General features: G+C 30.9%; 2 protein-coding genes across 4 annotated transcripts in view; both read left to right on the forward strand.

Annotated features, from left to right (window-relative positions):
• LOC135954437 (neuronal calcium sensor 2) overlaps positions 1 to 8,306 on the forward strand; it is a 205,136-nt gene extending 196,830 nt beyond the window's left edge. For all 3 annotated transcript variants that reach the window (XM_065504609.1, XM_065504611.1, XM_065504610.1), the window contains one exon: positions 8,037 to 8,306. In XM_065504609.1, the coding sequence (XP_065360681.1) occupies positions 8,037 to 8,213 (177 nt within the window). In that variant the 3' untranslated portion in view covers positions 8,214 to 8,306. The remainder of the gene's footprint in view (positions 1 to 8,036) is intronic.
• Nca (neurocalcin homolog) overlaps positions 1 to 27,924 on the forward strand; it is a 705,950-nt gene that overhangs the window by 196,827 nt on the left and 481,199 nt on the right. The window lies entirely within an intron of this gene.

A 27,924-nucleotide genomic window follows, 5' to 3' on the forward strand; every position in this document is an offset into this window, starting at 1 on the left:
GTTATGTATGGTTCTCAAGAATGAGAAACTTTGTAAAGTCTTATATCAAAGCATGTGCTCAATGTGCTTACAATAACAACAAAGGTGATCGAATAGAAGGTGAATACCATTTTAATGATAGAGAACCTGCACCATTTCATACAATTCACTTGGATCATTTGGGACCGTTTCCAAGATCTAGTAAACGTAATGAACAAATTTTAGTCTGTGAAGAGTACAGCAACGAAATCTTATATATAAATAGGCCACACGTTTTTTTGTGGTACACTTCTAAGTATGTTATTGTCCACCAATATTGATGAAACATTTATGGTTTAAAAGATTATTTTCTCTAGATGTGCGCAATATAAATTTCTTTTTAAAAATTATTTCCATAAAAGTGTTTTTAAATTTGCTTGAAAAACAACAATACAATACACGTGTATTTGTACACAATCGTGAAAAATATTTTTGCGTCTACTCAAAGTAACTGTATAATTTTGTTATTAGTGGTCGAATTTTGACCACCAGGCGATCCTAGTATGTTATAAATGTTTTGAATGGTCATGCTGAAAGAACAAATCGAACATTACTTTCAATGCTTTTACCTACAACACAAAATGATAAACGTTGGGATAAACATTTGATGAACATTCAATGGTCTTTAAACACAATGAAAAACAAAACATCTGGTAGAAGTCCTCATGAGTTACCATTTTGTTATTATCCACGAGATATTTTACAAAACAAGATTCTATTAGCAGTACACGATAACCACAATTTTGACGATGAAGAAATGAAAGCCATATGACAAGCTGCTTCCGAACAAATTAATATAAAACGAAGACAAGCAAAAGATCAATACGTTGTTGGTGATTTTGTACTTGCTGAAAACGAACCTCCGAGTAGTGGCACATCTCGTAAATTAGAACCCCGTTACAAAGGTCCATTTATTATAGTGAAAGTTCTTCACGCAGATTATTTGGGATGTATAAAATAACCAATTGTATTTTCTCTGCACTACAGAGAATACATACGTGTCAGATGACCAAAATATATAAATTGGAGTCAGCCAATTGATAAGACATTTGTGACAATTACTGTCTTTAAGGTATACATTGTCTACTTGCTTAACTGCTGGGTATTGAATAAAAATAAGTTTTTCCTTAAATGATTGGTGTTTGCTCTTCCATAAGGAACTTGTGGGCACCCCGGTCTACATGGTTTTTGGATGTTGGAGAAAAAATATGCATTTGCATATAAATCCGCCAACTGCTTATGAATCAATTAAATTACGTCTGATCAAGTACTTTTACATTTTACTCTTAAAATTCCAATTTTTCTTACACTGATGCAAGTTATAACGCTTTTGCTGGTGTATCTCTTATAAAATATACAATGTTCTTAAGCCAATTTCATATTTTTCTAGAGCGCTGACAAAGTGCACATTGGAAAAAGAGGCTTCTAGCCATAATATTTTGCGTCACAAAATTGAGACAATATTTACTAGGCAATAGTTTAATTTTGAGAATATATCATAAACCATTAACAACTATATTTGGTGATTGCCTATCATGGCATCTGCCCGTATGCAGAGGTGGTCAGTGATCAGTGGGTTTAATTATTCGGTTGAATACATAAAAGGGTATTAGAATACTGCTGATAATTTTTATCGGATGCCAAAACAAACATCACCGAGGTATGTTGCTGAAAGCAACTATATAAACTTTGTAGGCTCTGACAATATGTTGGAGACTAGACGAGATTCAATATTATCTAAAATTTTAGAATCTGTTCTTAGAGGAACTGTTAATGCATTACACAATGAAGAATTTGCACCATATATTGTAGAAATAAAAGTTCCGAAATGTCGGTTGAATATAACTGTCTTTTGTGGGGTAACCGTGTTATTATACCTTCGAAGCTTCGAAAAGTTTGAGATAATAAATAATTTGATCTGGCATCTCCTTCCTAAGAAAATAATTAAGAAAGTAATGTAAAACAAAAACAAAAAAAAAATTATATTATTTATGAACTCACTCAATACACAACAATAATAACACAGCGGACCAGATATTTTGGTGCCCGAAATTTCAACTACATTTTGTACGAGTTTATGAACAATCATTACTATGTTAAATTTTTTTTACATTCAGCTCGCGTTTTCGAAATATCGCGGTTTTTATATTCACACTACATGCCCTATGTTTTGGTGATTTTCTTAAAAATTTTTGGTAATACAAAATTTGGCAAATAACTCGAATTTTAAATCTATTTATATAGTTATTTTATACGTTTTTATGGTTCATCCTGAAAAAATTTTGAAGCCTTTTACCAAAGGTCAAACTTATAAGGATGAAACTGAAAAATGTTAATTTTCAACATCCTTGCGATTTCACCAATACATCCTGGAATTTAGAATAACAAGATTGATGTCAAAGAAAATATAATTTTGTGTAGAATACCAGTACAAAAACGTCTTTTTAATTCTAGTCTCCATTTATGCAATATTGCACAGTGGTGCAGAATGAAAATTTTTTGGAAATAAATCTGGCATTTCTAAACGGCTTATTCTATCTCTCTTATAATTTCCGCGTTATAGGCATTTCAAAATTGAAATTTTAAAATTTTGCCATACCTTGGTCCGCTTTTTAAAAATATAGCTCGGACTTTTGGACCGAATGGTTAGACAACTAAATTACCAATAACATACAAAAGATTTCAGATCAATATCAATTATGGATCCAAAAATTGTTCCTAATATTTGCAATCCTATTCAAATTTTTTTAGTTTTAGAATCTCAATTAATATATAATATGTAATAAAATCTTTATTTATTAACAAAACTCAATGAAATTTTCGACGTTTTTTTTTAAATTGTCATTCTAAATAACAAAATGAAAAGTTGTCAAAAGGTCAAGGAAATCCCGCAATTCTCAAAAAAAATGGGACCGAAAATCCCAAAAATGGTATTTTCTACAATTTTGTCCACATTTCCTTCTGGGCTGGGAAAATACTTTGGGGTTAAATACGGAACACATCAAGGTTTCTAAAACTGCTTCCCGTTTTTTGATCCCAGCTTTGAGATTTTATAACATGTGGCCCTTAGTTGAATTTTTGATTAAAAAAAAAAATAAGTCACATTCCGAAGGGCGCACAGTGGGGGATCTGAAAAAAAAGTGGAAATAAATCTGTAACTTCTAAACGAATAGCCCGATTTTAATAAAATTTCCCATGGCTATAGAGGAGGTGTCGATAAGTTTAAGTTTTGAATTTGGGCTTAAACAACCAAGGGGGGGCGAGCCACAATGCCCCAAAGTGGGGCACCTCGGGTATATCAAAAATTAAAAATTTTTGTTTGCGATCCGATTTGAAAGATTTTTATATATAAGGAATGTACTAGACGAGATCTACAAAAAACATTGCTTTAGCCATATATTATCTCTTATAGTTTACGAGTTATTCGCATTTGAAAAGTAAAATTTTATTTTTTTGCCTACCTTGGTCTGCCATTTTGCTAATAACGGATTCAATTCTTTCCCGATTTTCTTGAAGTATCTTTTTTTGAATTAACAACAAATTTATTAATAATCTTAAGAAAGATTATTAATAAATTTTTTTTTTTACTGAGTCAAAAGTTATGTGCATTCAAACTTAAAAAAAAATAAAAAAGTTTTTTCGCCATTTTTTTTCGAAAAAAGTACCTACATTAATTTTAAATTATACAGAAAATGAGAAAAAAATAAATAATGTGTTTATATTTTTCTGAAAGATAACATTTCGGGAAATATTATAAAAGCAAAATAATATCAAAATTCGTATTATTGCGTGGTCCAGAGCCTTCCGAAGTAAACCTATTTTTTATGTAAATTTCAACTTTAGACAACATATTCTAAAAACGCATAGCTGCTTTCAAAAAATTAAGACCAGTTTTGTATGTCCCAATCTGTTCTTCAATATCGTGCAAAGGGATTTCATAGCCCCGAGCTTGGTACCTTCAATAGATCCAAAAATTAAAAAAATCCCAATTTTGGGATTTTTTAAAAGTTTTTTGGGAATTGTGGGATTCTCAATAACAAATCTAAATCCACTTTTGCATTCCGACATAAAATGTCTATATAATTGTAAAATTTAATTAAAAAATATTCATAAACCAAAAAGTTATAGCAGTTTAAAAATTTAAATTTTCAAAAAAAAAAAAAAAAATGCATCTTTTTTTTTCAAAAACTCTTCTATGAAGTTTTTAATTTTCAATCTATTTAAACAGTTTTGAAAAGAAGATGCAATTTCCAAAATATTGATGTATAATATGTCTACCTTATTTTGTCCACGTGTCACAGTAATGGGATTTTTTAAAAGTTTTTTGGGAATTGTGGGATTCTCAATAACAAATCTAAATCCAAATTTTCACTTTTGCATTCCGACAAAAAATGTCTATATAATTGTAAAATTTAATTAAAAATATTCATAAACCAAAAAGTTATAGCAGTTTAAAAATTTAAATTTTCAACAAAAAATAAAATAAAAATGCATCTTTTTTTTTCAAAAACTCTTCTATGAAGTTTTTAATTTTCAACAAAATAAATACTTATGATCTGCAACTAATCTGTAAGTGGGGATGTGATGGCTTATCATCAAAGTTTTTTTTTTAATGTGATCGTCATCATTAGCTAATTATAACTAATGTCAATTGTGGATTGAGTATGATTATATATTAATTATTCTTCATGAGTTTCATAAAATAGGTTACCTGTAGTCAACGTTATATAGGTGAAGGTATATTTGGAAATTTACCTGTTCTATTACCTGTAGTAAAAAAATAGTATTATGTATGAAATATGTTTTAGGGATATCCCAGGTATTTCATATTATATCTGGGATTCATTGTTAAAAAAGAGTTGCAATCGCTTAATGTTTGTACTTATGTATTATATAAGTACCTAACATTGAAGTTGTTATGGAAGAAAATAACTTGGTGATGAAATTTCACTAGACATGTTAATCATTCGTTCATTACTGTGACACGTGGACAAAATAAGTTAGACATATTATACATCAATATTTTGGAAATTGCATCTTCTTTTCAAAAATGTTTAAATAGATTGAAAATTAAAAACTTCATAGAAGAGTTTTTGCAAAAAAAAAGATAAATTTTTTTTTATTTTTTGTTGAAAATTTAAATTTTTAAACTGCTATAACTTTTTGGTTTATGAATATTTTTTAATTAAATTTTACAATTATATAGACATTTTTTGTCGGAATGCAAAAGTTTGGATTTAGATTTGTTATTGAGAATCCCACAATTCAGAAAAAACTTTCCAAAAATCCCAAAATTGGGATTTTTTTGATTTTTGGATCTATTGAAGGTACCAAGCTCGGGGCTATGAAATCCCTTTGCATGATATTGAAGAACAGATTGGGACATACAAAACTGGTCTTAATTTTTTGAAAGCAGCTATGCGATTTTAGAATATGTTGTCTAAAGTTGAAATTTAAATAATAAATAGGTCTACTTCGGAAGGCTCTGGACCACGCAATAATACGAATTTTGATATTATTTTGCTTTTATAATATTTCCCGAAATGTTATCTTTCAGAAAAATATAAACACATTATTTATTTTTTTCTCATTTTCTGTATAATTTAAAATTAATGTAGGTACTTTTTTCGAAAAAAAAATGGCGAAAAAACGACTTTTTTATTTTTTTAAGTTTGAATGCACATAACTTTTGACTCAGATATTTTTTAACAATTCTTTCTTAAGATTATTAATAAATTTGTTGTTAATTCAAAAAAAGATACTTCAAGAAAATCGGGAAAGAATTGGATCCGTTATTAGCGAAATGGCAGACCAAGGTAGGCAAAAAAAATAAAATTTTACTTTTCAAATGCGAATAACTCGTAAACTATAAGAGATAATATATGGCTAAAGCAATGTTTTTGTAGATCTCGTCTAGTACATTCCATATATATCTTTCAAAAATTTAGCATAATTTTTAATTTTTGATATACCCGAGGTGCCCCACTTTGGCTCGGCCCCCCCTTGGTTGTTTAAGCCCAAATTCAAAACTTAAACTTATCGACACCTCCTCTATAGCCATCGGGCTATCCGTTTAGAAGTTACAGATTTATTTCCACTTTTTTTTTTCAGATCCCCCACTGTGGGGCGTAGGGCCGACATACTCGAAAAATATTACATGTTTTTATACCAAAATGTTCTTCGTAAAGATACCTTACAGACAAATATAAAATTGTTATATGTTCTTAAAGAAAGTTTATTTTTAGTAAAAAAAGATTCAAGTCACTTTTTCGTCCAAAAAAAAAGCAAAAATCAACTATTTTTTGAATATTTAAATTTAAAATCGTTTATTTTTGGATCTATAATTAATATTGCTCTGAAATCTTTTGTATGTTATTCATAATTTAGTTGTCTGACCAACAAAAAAATTCGAGTCTATTCGATCCAAAAGTCCGAGCTATATTTTTAAAAATGCGGACCAAGGTATGTCAAAATTTTTAAATTTCAATTTTGAAATGCCTATAACGCGGATATTATAAGAGATAAATATCACAAGCAAGAATGTTTTTCAAGACCTAGCCGAGCGCTTTCCAAAAATATAAAAAACTTATGTCGAAAGTACCCTACTTTGAGCCCCCATAGCGCCGCCCCTGGATCATTTGTTAGGCCCATTTTAATAACTTAAACTCGAATACTCCTTGGCTACCCCCAAGGAGTATTTATACCGATCGGATGAGCCGTTTAGAAATGCCAGATTTATTTCCAAAAAATTTTGATTCTGCCCCATTGTGTACTAGAGACCAGTACAATAATGTATTATAGAATAATCAACACAATTAAAACCTCCAGTTTTGAAGCAAATGTATTGTATGTGTTTTGGCCCTTAAGAGCTTTACCAGCTAATGTAAATAAAACACAAACATTTTAGTGAATCACTACTTACAACATATGTTTTGAATTTCCGCCATGGTTTTTTTTTTTTTTTTAAAGAGAAGTAACACTCAGGCAATTAATATGCCTATATATAATTGTGTTACTTTCTTTGGAAAGGGGATAGAGTGTAGAAGAAAAGGTGGTGAAAGGAGAAGAAAAGCTTTTTAATTGACAACTCTGCAATTGCGCGTTATGTTTATTATTAGTGCAGGTTGCAGCGCCTGTGGTGATGAGATTTTGTAATAAATATTATTAATAGAATACGACTTTTTTTCCAAACTTTTTTCATTCATATTAAGAACATTTTCATAAATATTATTAATTTGTACATGACGCACATTTTTGCTTTTTTTACATAAATTTAATAATATTTTATAATAAATTGCATTATAATTGTATTGTGTAATGAATTAGTTCAAAAATGTTTGCATAATAGCCATATATTGGCCAATATTTCAAGATGAATCAACAATATCTGAAATTTTAAAAATATCATAAACATCCTGTTAAAAAAAATGTGTCAATTTCGCGCATATTTTTTCATTTTGAAGCTGAAAAACATAAAAAAATTCCAAGGAAATTTTCAAACATTTTTGAACAACATAAAAATATAAATGAAATTGAAATTATATTTTCCAAGCCTTCTAAATTTTGTTTGAAAACATAAAATATGAAAAAAATCATGCTATTTAAGAAAGTATTAATAAATGTTATGAATTGAAATCTATGAAATCAAATCATAATATTTATGTTGAAACTTTTTTCTGTATATAGAACAAGGCGAAATCTAAAAAAAAATTATTCATCTTTTAATCCTCAGTAAATACGTTATTTAATATTATAAAATGCGGTTTTATAACATTAAATAGTGTGCCGATAAAATTAAATAAAAAACACTTAACGTTAAAAAATAAATGAATTATAAGGTACAATTTGTTTTAAAATTTCAAATGTTTCAAATTAAATTGGGGAAATATTTTTAGTATCAAGTTTGTATTGTTCTTTTATTATAATTTTAAAAAATGTAAAACTAATTTTTAATGTTTAACAAAATTACTATTTGACTAAAAAGTATTTATGTTGTATATTTTAATATGTACTTTCAGGCTATTTATGACATGCTTGGAGCATGTTCTTCAAATCGGCCAGCTGATTCTGCCGAAGAACGTGCGAAAAATATATTTTCTAAAATGGATGAAAATAATGATGGTCAATTAACGCAGGAAGAATTTTTAAAAGGCTGTCTTCAAGATGAAGAATTGTCGAAAATGTTGGCGCCCTAAATAATTAATCTCATTTATGTAAACATTACTTTTAAACTAATACTTCTTAATGATAAGCTATGCACAATAAACATGACTACTTAAAACAAACAATTCTGTATGAAAATAATTAAAGCTATAATTGTACTTTCCACTATTTACTTAGTAAGGGTTTAAACGTTTGCCAACACGCTGCAACAACCAAAATCGGAATGGGATGAAACCAAAAGCAAATGAAAGCTTACGTTTTCCATAACAAAATCCTCAAGGCTTTTTTAGTTCAGCGCTAGATTTTTTTACACGCATTTGAAGTTAGTGATTTTGGAACGCTGGCTAACATGAACAAATTTTAATGAAATTTGACATGCGAAAAGAGTAAGTGTTCCCAAAGTTGGACGGACACCTCGGTATGTTAAATATTTAATACAATTTCTTCGTTTGCTCTCTGATCTAAAAGAAAAATACATGTATAGAATCTGCACGTTGAGCACTACAAAAACACTTGCCTTAGCTATCAATTAACTCTTATAGCTATGAGATATTCGCATTTGATAACAGTTTTTTGATAACAACGGTTCCAAATACTTTTTGCCCAAAAAACTAGCGAAAAATTTATTTTTTTTAATTTTTTAAATTCAAATGCATATAACTTTGGATTAAGTAATGGTTTTTAAACAATTCTTTTTTTATTTGACATAAACATTTGTTTTTAGTTCAATAAAAGAAAAAACTGGTGTAGGCTGGGTAAAAATGTTGAAAATTTAATTTTCAAATGCGAATATCTCCTAAGCTATAAGAGTTAATTGATAGCTAAGACAAGGGTTTTTGTAGTGCTCGACGAGGAGATTCTATACATGTATTTTTCTTTTAAATCAGAGAGCAAACGAAGAAATAGTATTGTATTAAATATTTAACATACCGAGGTGTCCTACTTTGGGAACCCCTGGCCGCGCGCTTGGTGGGCCCATGAGGTTCTAATTCAAGATTTTAATTCGACAACACTTACTCTTTTTTTTATTTTTATTTATTTACGAAAAACCAACCGAGCCCATAGGGCCATAGAGGCTGACTACAAAAATGAATTGCTTATATGTACATATGTGTGTGTAAATAACTTCATATATGATAATTAGGGTGGGTCAATTTGTTCGGGCACAAAAAACGTGGTAAAGCGTATAGCAAATTCGTAATCTACGGAAAATTCTATGAACTTTTTCAGAAGAAACCATGGTGCTAAAATCAAAATCGAGCTTCCGGTTTTTTACGAGCAGATTTGGAGCTCAAGACCTCTTTTGCTAGGAGACCTCGGGTATGTTCAATTTTAAAAATAATATTTCTTCGTTTGTGTTCCGATTTCAAAAAAATTACATATATATAGAATCTTCTCGTCGAGTACTACATATAACATCTCGTAGCTATATATTCTTTATACATCTTCTTAGAAATTTTTTTAGATAACTTAAAAAGAATAAAAGCACCTTTTTCCCAAAAAAAATAACGAAAAATCGCCTTTTTTAATTTTTTGAAATTTAAGCATAACTTTGGACTCAGTCATTATTTTTAATCAATTTTTTCTTTATGTTATATATACATTTCTTGTTAGTCCTATAAATTAAAAATAGAGAAAATCAGAAAATATTTGAAACCGCGGTCATCAAAAAACTGGAGTAGGGTGGGTAAAAATGTTAAAAATGTATTATTCAAATGCCAATATCTCTTACGCTATAAGAGATAATTGATAGCTACGAGATGTTATATGTAGTACTCGACGAGAAGATTCTATATATATGTAATTTTTTTTAAATCGGAACACAAACGAAGAAATATTATTATTTTTAAAATTGAACATACCCGAGGTCTCCTAGCAAAAGAGGTCTTGAGCTCCAAATCTTCTCGTGAAAAAGCGGAAGCTCGATTTTGATTTTAGAACCATGGTTTCTTCTGGAAAAGTTCTTAGAATTTTCCGTAGATTAGGAATTTGCTATACGCTTAGTAGTCAAAAAAATTGACCCACCCTAATGATAATATCTATTACCGCTGTATAATTTAAAATTCATTGCAATCTTTAAGAAAAAAGTAATAATTACATTAAATCACATTAGTGGATGCATATTCAAACAGCTGCGTCTTAAATGTTGTAAATTGTAAATCAAAACATCTAAGAACTCGAGGAAGAGAGTTCCAATGTTTAGCAACTCGCACATGAAAAGATCTTTCGTAAGTGGTTCGATTTATTATAGGAATTAGAATTTAAGGATTTCTGTCAGAATGCAAAAATTCAAAAGTATTTCTAACATATTCAGGGCAATTAGCTATTACTACCTTATAAAAGAACAATAACAATCGGATTTGAACAAAATTCATAAAAGAGCAACCCAAGAAATCTCTAACATACTCAGACACATGATCATGCATTTTTAATTGATAGACATAACGTATTATTCTATTAAAAAGTAGTAAACACTTATTAAACTCCTAAGCATTACATCCAGAATAAACTTCAATACAATACAATAGGTTAGACATTAGCAAAGAATGCACAATAGTTTTTCGAATAGAAAGTGGTAAAATACAGGAATATAATTTCCTTAGAGTAAAATTAATTTTAGAGCTCAGAAAATTAATATGATGGGAAAAAGTTAGATGTTTATCCAGCTTAATACCAAGACATTTGATGCATTCAACGAACTCAATAGGTTCATCATCAACTGTAATAGATAAATGCACTTCGGAACCATGCGGTTTAAAAAGCATAGCTTTAGTCTTTGCAGGGTTTATCTTCAGATTATTTGCTCTCATCCATCCAGAAACATTAGATAATATAAGATTTATATCTTATTGAAACATTAAACATTAATTTATATCATTATATTTTAATAATATTAAATAAAAAAAAATCAAAACATAAACTAAAAGACAAATAAGTAAAGAAAATTCTTTATTTCTTTTTTGAACCTTTTTTGTACATTAACATTAAATAAAGATCAAGAGTGTTAACTAAATTATTTACAACTACTCTTAAATGAGTCACTTAAACGAAAACAGTGAGCGAAGGTTGAGTGTAAACGGTAGAAATGCATACGTAAAGGCTGGGTTAGCCGACCGTTGATGTAATGTAACCGTAATGTTGACTTAACGTAACACTCTAGTGCGATTATAGAACATTAAAAACGTGTCATATGTTTTTGACATAAACAAACAAATTTAAACAGCTGTTTGAAAGTGTTATCAACACAATTGTTTTAAATACTGTTCAAGAGATTTTATAATTTTTTTCTGCGATGTTTTTTTTGGTAATAGTACTTACATATAAACCGTATATTTTTACACATATGGTCAATTCACAAGGTCTCTTATCATGTCATATGGTCCTAATGTCCTAATATTTCACAATGGTTTTTATTGTTTTTCAAGCAACAAATTTCCTAAAATAATACTACTTTGTATGCTATGTTTATTGTGATATCGTAACCAACAAGCAGAGACCTGTGCCGAATGCCTAAGTGTCGGTTAAGCCGAGCCGTCGTGTCGTGTTATATTAGGACATTATGACAATATGACTGATAAGAGACCTTGTGAATTGACCAATAATGTATTCATCATCATTGTGAAGTGCTTCGAAGTGAAGTTAATATATGTTTATATTAACCCATTGGGAGACAATTATAAATATTATTTATTACCTTGTCATACAGACTTTATTTATTAAAGGTCCGATAACTTAAAAATTAATTAATATTGTATTGTACTTTATACTAAGGACCATTATTACAACTTGACTTTATGTTCGCAATAGTAATAGTTAACTTTAAGGGTACCTTTTTCTATTGCTTAAATTTTCACCTTTCACTATTTCGAACATAAAGGCAAGTTGTAATAATGGCCCTAATTTGTTAATTTAATTTAGTGGTACGCAAAAAGAGGCATTTAATTTGTGTGCTCTTTTGGGTAAAAAATAAAATATCCACAACAACATCAAGAAACTGAATGAATTGTGTGTATTTTTACGCTCTTTTGTTCACATTCGGGTTGTTTGACGAAAATCATCGTAACCTCAACAATATGAACGCTTACCATGGATTTAATTTGTCTATACAAAATATTAATTTAATATTTTCAAACTTATTACTTTCGACTATTATTAGTATACATTTTATAAATGCTTGTGTGAACTAATTTGTATAATAAGCAGTGTTGCCACCAAGAAAATTATAAACTACACATCCTCATACCTAAATTACACATACGAGAAAAAAATACACATGTAAATAAATTTTCATGATTTCAATAGGACAAATTGTCTAAAACTGTCATGAATATAAAAGGTTTTTCACAGTTTGGACCAAATACGATCACTTTATTGTCAATGTACAATTTTCACTTGCGGTGATTTTAATTTATCCAGGAATTGGATATATTAGGGTATTAAAAGAAGGTTAGCAATCTCTTTTTTTTAATGAACTTTTCTAATTTAATGAATTCTTGAGATCAGTCAAATATGTCAATCCCAAATACGCTTTTAACAAATATTAATCAATGTTCATTCGGAGATTATTGCATTGGAAATTGTTACATTTGTATTAAAAATTTAACAATATTTTAAAAATAGCACACTGTTTGCTTTCGAATTTGAATTTATTCCTATTTTATATAAAGTGAAATACTTTACCAGTAAAATCTTGTAACGTTTATATTTTTAAAATTTGTAGTTATAAATTTGAAATAAAGCTTCCAAAATAGTAAATAGTAAGTCAATTTTATTGTTTATTATTTAAAACACACACCAGGAACCAGACAGACAATAGCATAAACACAAAACAGTTCTTACGGGTAAAAAAATAACTAATAACAATTTGTAAAAAAAATTTTCTCACACAAATTCCTACGTTCTTGTTTTTTTCTGTTAAGATTGGCTAACGTTACCCCGAAATAACTGCAATTACCGTTACCGATATAATAGTTTATATCGTTATCTGTAAATACCGCTACCCTTATTCTATAAACAATTTAAAATTATAAAAATACAAATTTTCGATTTGGGGTTATCTTGAAAATTAACGTTTTTCCAATAACAATTTTTAATAACTTGTAAAAATGTATGGTTATTGAATACTATTTGTTGTTTTATATTTTTTTCATGTTGGAATTAAAAGTCTTTAATATAAACCAAAATTTAGTTTCTATTACCAATATTACGCAAACAAAACTATCAGAAACGGCGAAATGTCCACTTGGAAAACCAAACGTAGCAATCTCCAAATTACTTATCGTATTTTTCTGCAAACCTTAATGTTAATTTAGTTCAAACTAGATTCATATCTTCATACATATAATTCCATTATACTGAGTATAGGAGTAAAATATAGGATAGTAGCTATTCCCTCATATAAACGTACATATTTATTTCAGTAGGTTTTGAAATCTGAACAATCCATAATTCATTCAATTAAAATCCAAAATATAGATAAAAGACACACATTGACAATTTATTTTGGATATAATTGGAATTTAAAATTACACATGAATTACACATTCACTCAATTACAAATGGGATACACATCCAAGTTAAAATTACACACAATATGTGTAATTACACATGAAGTGGCAACACTGATAATAAGTAAATATTACCATAACAATAAAAAATTTTGTTTTTAGTAAGAATTGTGCTAAATTTCCCTATTATTGATAAATTCACTGACATTTATTGTTGTGGGATATGCTAGTTCCTTTGTCCCCTTTTACAATGCAGAAATTGAAAGGCAGACATTATTCTCATTCTCTTTTGAACTAACCTAAACCTGTGTAATACACACTGTACCTCTTCAACACCTCGCCATCAAACTTCGTCTGTCTACCTTTCAATTTCTGCATTGTAAAAGTAGACTATGCGCATTTTACTGGTTGCTTAGGCCAGATCATCAGGAAACCTTTTCCCAAAAGGCTTTAGAAAAACTAAAGATATTATACAAATCAAACTATAGAGTGAATGAGAATTACAGACACTCAAGCTTTATTTGTAAAAATATCAAACCTTAAACAAAAAATCAACAATAAACAGTGAGTTTATCTTTTCTTACATTTTGTTTTTTATTTATGTATTTATATTATTGAAATATTTAAAACATTTTTAGAACATTGAAAATATTGTTAAGCGTTCTGAGCAGAAGTATTTTTTATACAAGACTTTTAAAATCAACAAGTTGACAACACCGTTAGTAAATGTCACGTTGAAACGTAAAGAAATTCTGTTTTTCTACGTTACATTTTGTCATTATAACTGCTTTAACTACTTTAAGGCTGGGTTAGCCGACCGTTGATGTAATGTAACCGTAATGTTGACTTAACGTAACACTTTAGTGCGATTATAGAACATTAAAAACGTGTCATATGTTTTTGACATAAACAAACAAATTTTAATAGCTGTTTGAAAGTGTTATCAACACAATTGTTTTAAATACTGTTCAAGCGATTTTATAATTTTTTTCTGCGATTTAAAAAAAAAATATTAAACTTTTTTGGTAATAGTACTTACATATAAACCGTACACATAATGTATTCATCATCATTGTGAAGTGCTTCGAAGTGACTTCATATATGTTTATATTAACCCATTAGGAGACAATTATAAATATTATTTATTACCTTGTCATACAGACTTTATTTATTAAAGGTCCGATAACTTAAAAATTAATTAATATTGTATTGTACTTTATACTAAGGGCCATTATTACAACTTGCCTTTATGTTCGTAATAGTAATAGTTAACTTTAAGGGTACCTTTTTCTATTGCATAAAGTTTTACCTTCACTATTTCGAACATAAAGGCAAGTTGTAATAATGGCCCTAATTTGTTAATTTAATTTGTGAAACAAAATATTAATTTAATATTTTCAAACTTATTACTTTCGACTATTATTAGTATACATTTTATAAATGCTTGTAAGAACTAATTTGTATAAGTAAATATTACCATAACAATAAAAAGTTTTTTTTTTAGTAAGAATTGTGCTAAATTTCCCAATTATTGATAAATTCACTGACATTTATTGTTGTGGGATATGCTAGTTCCTGTCCCCTTTTACAATGCAGAAATTGAAAGGCAGACATTTTTCTCATTCTCTTTTGAACTAACCTAAATCTGTGTAATACACACTGTACCTCGTCAACCCTTTTCCCAAAAGGCTTTAGAAAAACTAAAGATATTATACAAATCAAACTATAGAGTGAATGAGAATTACAGACACTCATGCTTTATTTGTAAAAATATCAAAGCTTAAACAAAACATCAACAATAAACAGTGAGTTTATCTTTTCTTACATTTTGTTTTTTATTTATGTATTTACATATATTATTGAAATATTTAAAACATTTTTAGAACATTGAAAATATTGTTAAGCGTTCTGAGCATAAGTATTTTTTATACAAGACTTTTAAAATCAACAAGTTGACAACACCGTTAGTAAATGTCACGTAGAAACGTAAAGAAATTATGTTTTTAACAGGTTCAGACGTTACAGTTAAGTTACATTTTGTCACTATAACTGCTTTAACACACAATAGAAAGGATCAGCTGTTCCGTTCCGTTAAGGTTACATTACATTACAGTCGGCTAATCCACCCTTTACACACAATAGAAACGATCAGCTGTTCCGTTCCGTTAAGGTTACATTACATACTACGTTTATACATAGCCTATTCGCAAATAAAAATTATTTGCAATTAACTAACTCACTGTTTATATGTCACATTAGTTACGGAAAATTCTTGGTTTTATGCGATGCCGGATGGTAAAATGTAATTATTTGGTAGCTCTTTTATTGAATAAAATATGATACATTTTTTATTGTTTTAAATGTAAAAACTATAGAATCAAAAATTCTTGTCCGTCTTGCAATCCAATTAATTCAAAAACGCAATGAAATATTTAAAAAACGTCTTAATAAACTAAAAGTGTTAAAACATATGGCAATGCTTAATCTCTTATTTGCAAATAGTGTCGTTAATCAGGAATTGTTTTCGTGAGTTAGCTATTCGCAAATAAAAAAATTAATTCCCTGTTTATGCGGCAAATTTTTTCTAATTGCAATATTTTTATTTGCGAATAAGCCGTGCGTATAAACATAGTAACAGTCGGCTAATCCACCCTTAACAGTTAATGCAGATGAAAAAAATATAAACAAAACAAACAGAAGAATAGAAGATAGCTTGTTTTTAACCGCCAAGCCTGTTAACCGTGCTCGTTCTTGTTCCCCCGCATTGTCAACAACTAATGATTGTCAAACAAAAGAAAACCCAACAGCTGTTAATCTGGAGTTACCGAAAAATACAAATACTTTATTTACGCCTGAAACTATGCTAGCAACATCAGCTTCAGAAACGAAATCCACCACACCGACTACAATTAAAATTAACCCATTAAGCGGCGCTATACCCAAGATTAGTCAACCATTAAATAAAGACAATAAATCCCAAATACAGGTTGGAATGGACCGGTATGTTACAGTATTAAAAAGGGCACGAAGTCCCAAGTCTTCGAAAGCGGCACCCTTGGCTAAATTATATAAGGATAGTGAACCTGCTAGACTAAATAATGAAAATCGTTTTTCTATTCTGGAATGCGAAACAGGTGAACCAGTAAATAAAATTACCTCAACAAAACCACCCCCTATTTACTTGAGAGAAAATAATTCAAACTCACTGGTTCAGAGCCTGATCTCATTAATAGGCGAGAACTCTTTTTACGTTAATCAAGAAAGGCACGATTCATGAAACTAAAATACAGGTCAATAGTGAAAACGATTATAGAAAGGTTGTAATAGATTTTGAAACTCAAAAGAAAAGTTTTTACATTTATCAGCTGAAAGGAAGCAAGGGTCTACAAGTTGTAATAAAGGGTATTGACTGTTGAACCACTCGAAATAAAGCAAAGCTTAGAAGATAAAGGTTTTAAGACAAAAAATGTGATAAACATTAGAAATCGTGAAAAAAACCCCAACCACTCTTCCGTGTTGAACTTGAACCCGGTGACATAAACCTGAAAAAAAATGAAACACATCCCATATATAACCTGAAGTACTTATTGCATCGTAAAATTACGGTAGAAGAACCACACAAACGATTTGGTCCCGTCCAATGTATGAATTGCCAAGAATATGGACACACCAAGGCATATTGCAAATTGCCACCAGTATGTGTTATTTGCGGGGAGTTGCATAACACATCCCAATGTAACAAATCCAAAGATGATCCTAAAATAAAAAAAATGCAGCAATTGCGGAGGTAACCACACACCAAACTACAGGGGTTGTCCGGTCTACTCAATTGTTAAAAAATCACAAAGCCAGAAACCAAAGATTTTCCCCGCTCATTTGTTGCAACAGACATATGACAACAAAGTAACATATGCAAATGTACTTAGAAACTCAGACGCAAATCCGTCAACTCCAAAACGAAAATGTGAACCCAGAGGTAAGAGAGCAAACGCCAATTTTCAATTTTACCCGACTAGAATCTACAATAGAAACTCTTGTGCAATCGGTAAATAACTTTACAAACTCAATGAGTAACATTATGCAAGAAATGCTTAAGATGCAATCAATGTTATTGCAGGCTGTGCTTAACAGACCATGAACTGCCTAAGAATATGTTTTTGGAATGCAAACGGCATACGCCAACACAAAAACGAACTCGAATATTTTTTAAGAAACCAACAAATTGATTTAATGCTGGTTTCTGAAACTCATTTGACGTCCAGAAGTTCATTTCGAATAAATGGATATGTAATATATGACACCAAAGATCCCAGAATTAGAGCATGTGGACGCTCGGCAATTTTAATAAAAACTCGAATCAAACACTACTTAATGTGTGATTTTTGCGAAGATTATCTTCAAGCTACTACAATCTGTCTTGAAGATTTTCATCGAAAATTAGTGATTTCATCGATATACTCACCCCCTAGATTTTCAATTACAGAAAGTCAATATTATAGATTTTTTAAATCACTAGGCCCCCGTTTCCTGGCTGCTGGCGATTATAATGCTAAACACACATTCTGGGGATCACGACTGATTACCCCCAAAGGTCGTGTTTTGTTCGATACAATTTCTAAAATGGATTTGAATGTGCTTTCGATTGGCCAACGTACTTACTGGCTTACTGACCCACGAAAAATACCGGATGTTATAGATTTTAGCGTGATGAAAAATATCCATAGAGAAATGATTAAAATTGAATCCTCGCTGGAACTATCTTCAGATCACTCACCCACTATTGTTACTTTATTGAGCCCCCTAGAAATTGTATCCCCGACTGGTAATTTAGCGATGGCAGGCACAAGAATAAATTAGCTCAAATATAAAAAATATCTCAGTACACATTGCTCGGAAAACATACCGCTAAGAACACCAGAAAACATCGATCACTCTCTTATCAATTTCGATAAAAATCTCAAACTGGCTGCTCAACATGCTACCCAAACCCCCCGACAAATCAGATATAATAGAATTAATTCTGCAGATGTCGAACGGCTCTTAAATGAAAAAAGAAGATTTCGCACTAAAATCGAAGCTTAAAGATTGTATAAAAAGACTTAAAAAGCTCTTGGAATTTCGAAAAATGGAATCATTGAATAAATATTTAGAAAGCCTGGACGCAACACCGCAATCGGATTACTCATTATGGCGAGCAACAAAAAGTCTTAAAAGACCCGTTATATGTAAGTCCCCCTTGCGAAATTCAAGTGGTGGTTGGGCAAGAAATGATACTGAAAAAGGGAATCTGTTTGTTAATCATTTAAAAAAAGTATTTACACCGAACACATCAAACGAAGCAATTGAGTTGCCACCTGTTGCACCCCATTTTGGAGCAGCCGTACCCCTACGTTTTGAGATTCGAGAGCTCGAAAATGCTATTGTTGATTTAAATCCCAAGAATGCGCCTGGTATGGACAAGATCAGCAACAAGATGCTTATGGAGCTACCCCGGATAGCAATAAAAATAATTCTTTTTATTTTTAATGCTATATTACGAATTGAATATTATCCTCAAGAATGGAAGGTTTCACTGGTTACCATGATACCCAAGCCGGGAAAAGATCACACAAAAGTAGAATCGTACAGCCTATTGTCTAATATATCAAAGCTATTTGAGAAGATACTTATGAACAAGTTGTACCCGATGTTAACTGAAAACAATTGTATTCCGAATCATCAATTTGGATTTAGACGAAAACACAGTACTATCGAACAAACCCATAGACTTGTAGATATGGTGAGAAGAGTGTTCCGCACTCTTCATCGACATCTCTCAAGCGGTTGATAGGGTATGGCATGCTGGATTAATATACAAACTGAGTAAAAATTTACCCGCAAACACACATAAGCTGTTGGAAAGCTATTTAACTGGTCGAACTTTTTAAGGTTAAAGAGGGAAACTTTTTAAGTACTGCACAACCCATTGAATCTGGAGGCAGTATCCTGGGACCTTTTTTATATTTGATATATTCGTCTAATATGCCAACTAACAATCGCACTCATACATCAACATTTGCTGATGATACTGCTATTCTAAGCATTCATGAAAACCCTCAACGAGCGTCTCGTTACTTATAAAACCACATATTTGAATTAGAAAAATGGTTAAAACAATGGAAAATTAAAGTCAACGAGCAAAAATGTACACACATTACATTTACATTGCGTAGAGAATCATGCCCCCCTATTCATATCAATAACCAAACAATAATTCAACAATCGGAAGTGAAATACCTCGGAATACATCTCGATCGTCGCCTTACATGGAAAAGTCATATAGATGCAATGTTGACTCAAATGAAATTGAAATCAATTCAAATTAATTGGCTTATTGGCAGAAACTCTACGCTTAGTTTAGATTGTAAACTTCTACTTTATAACATGATCATAAAACCGATATGGTGTTATGGCATACAGTTATGGGGCACGGCCTCAGCGTCAAATGTAGAAAAGATCCAAAGACGCGAAAACAAGTTTCTAAGAATGATTACAGTTGCCCCCTGGTATATCAAAAACGCGAATATACACAAAGATCTAAACGTGCCCATTGTAAAAACTGAAATCTCGAAAAATGTACAAAAATATTTAAAAAAAACTTGAAGTTCTCCCAAATCCGCTGGCCCGCAACATATTAGATAACCGTGGCCACACTCGATTAATAAGGAGGGACACAGCAGACCTAATCTAGAAGAAAGAATGCCAATTTAACCAAAACAACCATGAATACAAAATTTTTTCGTCCGGCACTGGCTGGACTAATTAAATAATAATTATTAGATATAAGATTTGAACCACTTATTGTTAGTTCATTAAATAATGAAGATACAATAAATAAATGATGAAAAAAAATAATATTGAAACACATCAAGAAGCTGAAGATGATCTGCAAAGAGAAAAGCCTCACATTCAAAACCTTGTAGTAAATTAAAGAAATCATTTATGTAAAGCATAAAAAGTAAATGTCCTATAACTGAACCCTGTGGGACACCACTAGTTACAGGTAAACACGTTGAATTTGCATTACCGCAATGTACGTATTGGTGGCGGCCACTCAAATACGAATATAGTAATCTACAGGCCGATACAGAAAAACCAAAATAAGTAGAAAGTTTCCGAATTAAAATAGCATAACTTACATTATCAAAAGCTTCAGATAAGTCAAGTGACATCAATAGCCTACATTACACTTGTCGACTATATGCCTGACAGAATCGGTAAGAGTAATTAAAAGAGAAGTAGTGCTATAATTAGCACGGAACCCGGATTGAAAAGGGTTTAACATTGAATTCGTATTTAAAAATTTCATAATATGCTCTTTTATTATATGTTCTACAATCTTTGACAATACAGGTACTAAGGAGATAGGCCTAAATTGATTTACAGAATCTTTTTTTCTAATGGGTATGACCTTAGTAACTTTCCAATCAGAAGGAAATAGAGACTCTGAAATAATATTATTAACCAAAAGTAAAAGTTGTTCCAGGATAAAAGGGAGGATTAATTTAATAAACTTGAGAGGTAGACCAGCAGATCCGGAAGCATTTTATTTTATTTTGGAAATAGCATTGAGCAAGTCTTCATGATCTATGTTATGAAAGGAGAAACGATTATTAGGAAAAATAAAATCAAAAGGGTCAAAAGAATCAACAGTCCTAAAATCCGAAAATTCCATGTTCAAAACATCAGGATCCAGATCCTCACTATGCTCAGATTCATTCAAACATCCATTTGATCGTAACAATCTCCACATACTTCTTGTATCAAGTCCATTTAATATCTTTATGTGAGCACTGCGTTTAATTTTTCTAATAAGAGATTTTGATTTATTACGTGCCCTACAATAACTTTTCAAGAATAGAAATATTAACATTGTTATAATCTTTAAATTCAATAAACTCATTCCTTGGCCTTAAGTAAATACGTACACTTATAAAAATAAACGAATGGTGCGATATGGCTGGGCATTGCATTTGGCCTGAAACTTCAACTGAGAGCGATGGACTCAGAATTAAATAAACAAGTTTTTTTTTTTTTTTAAATACGTTTATTATAATATTGTTCTTGCCTTTAATGTCTAGGCCTTACAATAAGTAATTTAAATCTTATAACTAAACAATTATTGTTCTCTCAGAGGAGAATCATATTTGATATATTAGATGAGTGGTAAATCAGCTCTTCGTAGCCTTGATCCGTCTTGCGTTACTGTAAGTAGCCTTGCGAGCGGGTTCGGATGATGATGTAATTTTGACAAATAAGCTTCACGAGTTTTTCTAAATTCTTCCTTGACCAAAGGTACATCTAAGTCTCTGTGGATGTTTTCATTTCTTATGTACCATGGAGCTCCCGTCATGGTTCTAAGAATTTTGGATTGTACCCTCTGTATGAGATCTATATTGGTATTACTTGCTGTTCCCCATAATTGGATTCCGTATGTCCAAATTGGTTTTAAGACCGTATTATACAGGATGACTTTGCAGTTAAGGCTTAATTTCGATTGATGGTGGATTAGCCAGTGTAAATTAGAAGCATTTAGCTTCATGTGGAGCCGCCAAGTAAGACGTCTATCTAAATGAATGCCAAGGTATGTAATGTGATCAGACTGTGGGATGTTCACACTGTTTAGTGTCACTGGTGGACAATTTCCTCTCCTAAGTGAAAACGTTATGTGCTTGCTTTTGACTTCATTCACTTGTAAACTCTAATTTTTTAACCACGTCTCCACGTGTCTGAGATAATTATCAAGTTTTCTAGATGCTACATTTAAGTCCACATGTGAACTAAGAATTGCAGTGTCATCTGCAAAGGTGGAAATGGTTAATTCTTCGAACTCGGGCAAATCTGATGTGTATAATAAGTACAGGGTTGGTCCTAGAACACTTCCCTGAGGTACACCAGCATTGATCGCATAGTCGCTTGTCACATAATCGCCGCATTTTATCCTAAACAAACGATCCGATAGGTAAGACTCTAGTATTTTGTGTGTACTAGAAGGCAGTAGGCATTTAATGTATTAGATCTTTATGCCAAACCTTGTCAAAAGCCTGGGCAACATCTAGAAATATTGCCGAACAGTACTTTTTTAGTTCGAAAGATTTTCGTATCTCCCCAGTTAGTCGGTTAACTTGCTCAATTGTTCCGTGTTGCTTACGGAATCCGAATTGTTGATCTGGGATAATGTTTTGACTATTTAAGAATGTTATAATTTTCCCTTGGATTATTCTCTCAAATAGTTTAGACAAACAAGGCAATAAGCTAGTAGGTCTGTAGGATGATGCCAATGTCAAATCCTTTCCTGGCTTGGGTATCATTATAATTTGGGAGATTTTCCAATCATTTGGAAACACTCCTAGAGACAAGATCGCATTGAATAACACTGTGAGCACAATAATTGCCACATCTGGTAGGTTTCCAATCATGGAAGGTGTAATTAAATCATAACCTGGAGATTTTTTTAGTTTAAGATTGTCCTTTATGATCCTCTGAACATCTTCTATACTAACATTGATTAGTTCGGAGTCTGTATCTATGCGAACAGGTAAATTCCCCAATACAAAATTATTTGTTGGGGGGTTTGGTTGAAACACATTACTTAAGTGTTCAGCGAAAACTACGGCTTTATTCTTTGCACTACGTGCCCAGGTACCATAATCAAGTAAGGTAGTAGAAAGACCTGAGGCAACATAGTGCGTTGGTAAGTTATTGTGATGATATGTTAGGCATAAACGACGACAGGTGGAGAGAACAAGATTAGTTTTATCAATATTAAACAAATTCAAATTAAAATAACCCATAATTATGACATACTGGTATTTAACTAACAAGTCACCTAGGCGATTCTCCATTAAATCAATGTTACCATGAGGGAGATAAATAACCCCTAAAAGTAATATTGTGTCAGAGTGACTGATTTCAATAAAAATGGATTCAAATACACCAAAGTCCGTAGATTTAAAAACAACCTTGGCCTTGAACTTATTGGTAATATATAAACCAACTCCACCGCCTCTCTGACCATTGCCTACATTGGTAGGATCAATATCTCCTCGACCTGGCCTGTCACTTCTATAAAAAGTGTAACCAGGAACAGATACAACATTGGAGGATATCTGCGTCTTAAGTAGGGTTGCCAGACGGCCTGGAATGGCCTGGATTGTCCAGTTTTTTGTGTCTTGTCCAGTTTCCAGCTAAAACACAATTTGTCCAGTTAAAAAATAATTTCTTTCATTTTGCAAAATATTTTTTTATTAATAATATTTTTATTAATTAATATTTTGTACAGAAATATTTGAAAATTTATACAATTGTGAGTGCAAATTAGGGATGCCAATCCCGATCCCGAAAATCCCGGGATTTTTCGGGATCGGGATTTCCCGAATCCCGGGATTTGTGAAAAACAATCCCGGGATTTTTCGAGATTAACAAATCCCGAAAATTACGAGATTTTTTAATATTTTAGGATGAAACCTAGAAAGCTAAATTTCAGCATACTTATAATACTAATATAAAACAACTAAGAGTGGTATATTCATCTTTTATACCCACCATCAATATGTAGTTTTGGTCTTCTATGGGGACTTGAATCAGTATTTATGAATGAATGAATGAAATTTATGTTAATATCATTATATATAAATTATTTATTGACAATAAAATATTTTCTGATATAGAGGTTATATTATTATGGACTGGCCCTCACAAGAGTTGGTAGAAAGATTAATTTTCATATGCAACTTGTTTATTCAATTTTATCACTATTTTAATTATTATAAGACAACTATGAATGTTAAAGTCATTTTCTGAAGGGGACCATGTATGGGGACTAGGGACAAATGTAGCCCGGTTTCCTCAATACTTTATATATATATATTAATTCAATCCATTAGTTTTTGCTTTGTTATATTTCTACTTAGTGTATTAACGAAATAAATAGTTTTTATTTTTGAACTTGATGTTTTTTGACATTTAATTAAAATCCCGAAGTCCCGAAAAATCCCGGGATCCCGGGATTTACATTTCTAAAATCCCGAATCCCGGGATTTGTAAAACCCAGTCCCGTTTGGCATCCCTAGTGCAAATGTATAGTCAGTTGTATTTGTATTAGAAAGTGATTCCTTTACTATTATAGAACTGTACAGTGAGTAATCTTTTGAATTGCCTTAAAAATCGGTTAAAATATGGAAGCAAAGTTGTAACTATTTTAAAAAAGATTTCATCTTTCGGAACAAAACGTTTACAATTAGAAGCAAATCAATTTTTAAAAATTATATTGCGTACTTAGAGCCAGTTTTTGACTTCGTATTTAAATATGAATTATATTTAAGTTCTATTTAAATGCGAAAATGAGTTTCTCAGTGCTTTTTTAAGTGATACTTAAATGGCCGACGTTGGTCATTTAAATTCTATTTAAGTTTCATAAACTACCATATGTTTTTGACAGCTGACTTTTGTTGTTTGGTTTTTTTTCACTCTATTGTAGTAAAAAAAAAACAAACAACAGCGTCTTGCTAAAAAAAGCGTCTTGCAAAAACTACAATTCCGATGCGGGGCAATTGGAGCTTCTTTTGTGCATTTTCCTACCAATAATTTTATTGTTTAATAAACTTTTATTTCTTATTGGGCAAAATGTATCAATTTTTGTTTTGGTTGAACAGCTGTTTTAAGCAAAACTATCGATAAATTTTTGATATTTAGTATTGCTACCATACTTTTATCTTATTTAAATAAGACAAATTATGTAGCACTGAAAAACTCAAACTGTATTTAAATACAACTTAATTTTAAGTTAAAATTAACTAAATACGTATTTAAATAACAAGTCAAAAACTGGGCATTAGAGCAATGATATGATTTCGGAGACGAATCGCTTTACAACAAAATTTAATTTTTAAATTTAAAACAATCCCTTTTATCGTGGGATAACTTATCAAAGCTTCCAAAGTTTTAGAAATATCAAATATAATTGACGACATGTTGCTTTTGCCGCAAGATAATGTTTTTTTTTTTTAATTTTTAGCACTGCGATCTTTGATATTTTTTACATTACTACGAAAATTAATCTTTAACCTTTTGAAAGTAAACAATTTTAAGGGCAATATCTTTGCATTTAAAATGGAATCAAACATTATGTTGGATATAATTTTAACAAATTTTTAAATTTTCAAATCCCGATATTTTTGAAGTGGAAAGGGTTTCCGATGATTGATTTGAGGGGTCCTTTGGAACCGTTCTATTGCAACAAATTTATTAAACAATATAAGGAAACTACCTAAAATAGGGTAAAATGCTATTTATTAATTACTCAAAGCATTAACGTTATTTTGTTTATGAAAATCATGTTACGTTGTTTGAATTTTGGTTATAATTTGGTTATTTTAGAAAGTTAAAGTTTAAAATTTTTTACACATATGTAATATGATCTAGTAAATCGCAATCAATAATAAAATCACCTTCGAACTTTTTGACGATATGTTGTTTTGCATTTTAGGTGACGATATGTATGTAGGACTGAATTTAACGTTTCTTTATTTTTGTAAAAAAACTTAACTAAAGTTTAACATTTTTGAACTATAAGCGCATTTTTAAATTGTCCAGTTATTTTTTAAAAATCCAGTTAAATTTTTCTTATGGTCCAGTTATTTGACTTTTGTTATCTGGTAACCCTAGTCTTAAGCCATGTTTCACTCACGCCAACAACATCAAGTATGCAATCTTGTAAAATATTACGAATTTCATCCAATTTAGTAGATCTATGTGACGTATTAAAACTTTGGCAATTAAAATGTCCAATTTTCAAATCATTTAAAGAGAAATTTAGAGCGCAAATAAATATTATCGTGTGACACTGAACCCAAATTAGAGTCATATGACATAATAGAAAATATTACAAAATAAAAATTAGAACTAAAAATAAAATAATGGAATAAATGTTAGTATAAAAAATTTAAATTATGTAAATAGGAACTTTCAATTCAACTGATGAGATTTGTAGGTGTACAACTCCAAAAATATAATATGTAATATGTATTACACTCCAACTTCCGCAAATAACTTCTCACAATCACCATACTCCTTGGTAACGTAGGAGCCATCTTCATAAGAAATTGTAACTCTAGGTATATCAGCGTTGTAAATTTTATATTTTTTAATAATTTTCTTCATCAGCATTTGCTTACACATTTTTTTTCGGTATCTTTTTTCTTTATTGAATCTTTCTTTTTAGAAATTTACAAATAAGTATTCAAACCTTAACCTAAACTAAAACTAAAGTTGTTATTGCCGCTGCAATATCCAACATGAGTGCTCGTTAAATGATTATCTGGCAAGATCCAGTGTTTCCAATCGCCTCAGTCGTCTATGACCCTCAACTGACAGCAACTCCCTGGCGAGGGGGTTTGGATGATCCATTAGTTTTGAAATGTATTTTAGACTGGAGAGTTTGATCTCCTCGCGTATTATGGGGACATTGAGATCCCTATGGATATTACTATTGCCAATGTACCATGGGCACCTGTTATTGTCCTTAACAGTGCTGACTGCTTTCTTTGCAATTTTTCAACGTTAGATGAGGAGGCTGTTCCCCATAACTGAATGCCGTATAGCCATATCGGTTTTATAATTGTTTTGTACAAAAGCACTTTGTATTCCAAGTCTAGAGCAGACCGTGGGCCAATTAACCAGTACAGTTGGACTGACTTTAATTTTATTTGCGTAACCTTGGCTTCAATATGGTGGGACCATGTTAAACGGCGATCAAGATGGATACCGAGATATCGCACATGGCTCTGTTCTGGGATTTTGATATTATTTATCTGTATGGAAGGGCAACTTTCTCGTCTTAAAGTAAAAGTAACGTGAATACATTTTGTTGCATTGACCTTTATTTTCCATTTGTCCAGCCATTTTTCCAAATCGCCGATATGAGACTGGAGTTGTTCAGAAGCTATTATGGGGTTTTCATGTGTACTTAAAAAAGCGGTATCATCCGCAAATGTAGATTTGTGAGTCAGTCCGATCGTGGGCATATCTGCAGTATATAAAATATATAGGAACGGCCCTAGAATACTTCCCTGTGGTACACCAGCGAATATTTTTCGACGTGTTGAGATCACATCCATTGATCTGATTTGGAAAGATCTTTCTTGTATGTAATTTTTAAGCAGTTTATGTACATTCGCAGGTAGTAATCTAGTAATTT

This window comes from Calliphora vicina, chromosome 3 (assembly GCF_958450345.1).
Source record: "Calliphora vicina chromosome 3, idCalVici1.1, whole genome shotgun sequence".
Lineage (NCBI taxonomy): Eukaryota > Metazoa > Arthropoda > Insecta > Diptera > Calliphoridae > Calliphora > Calliphora vicina.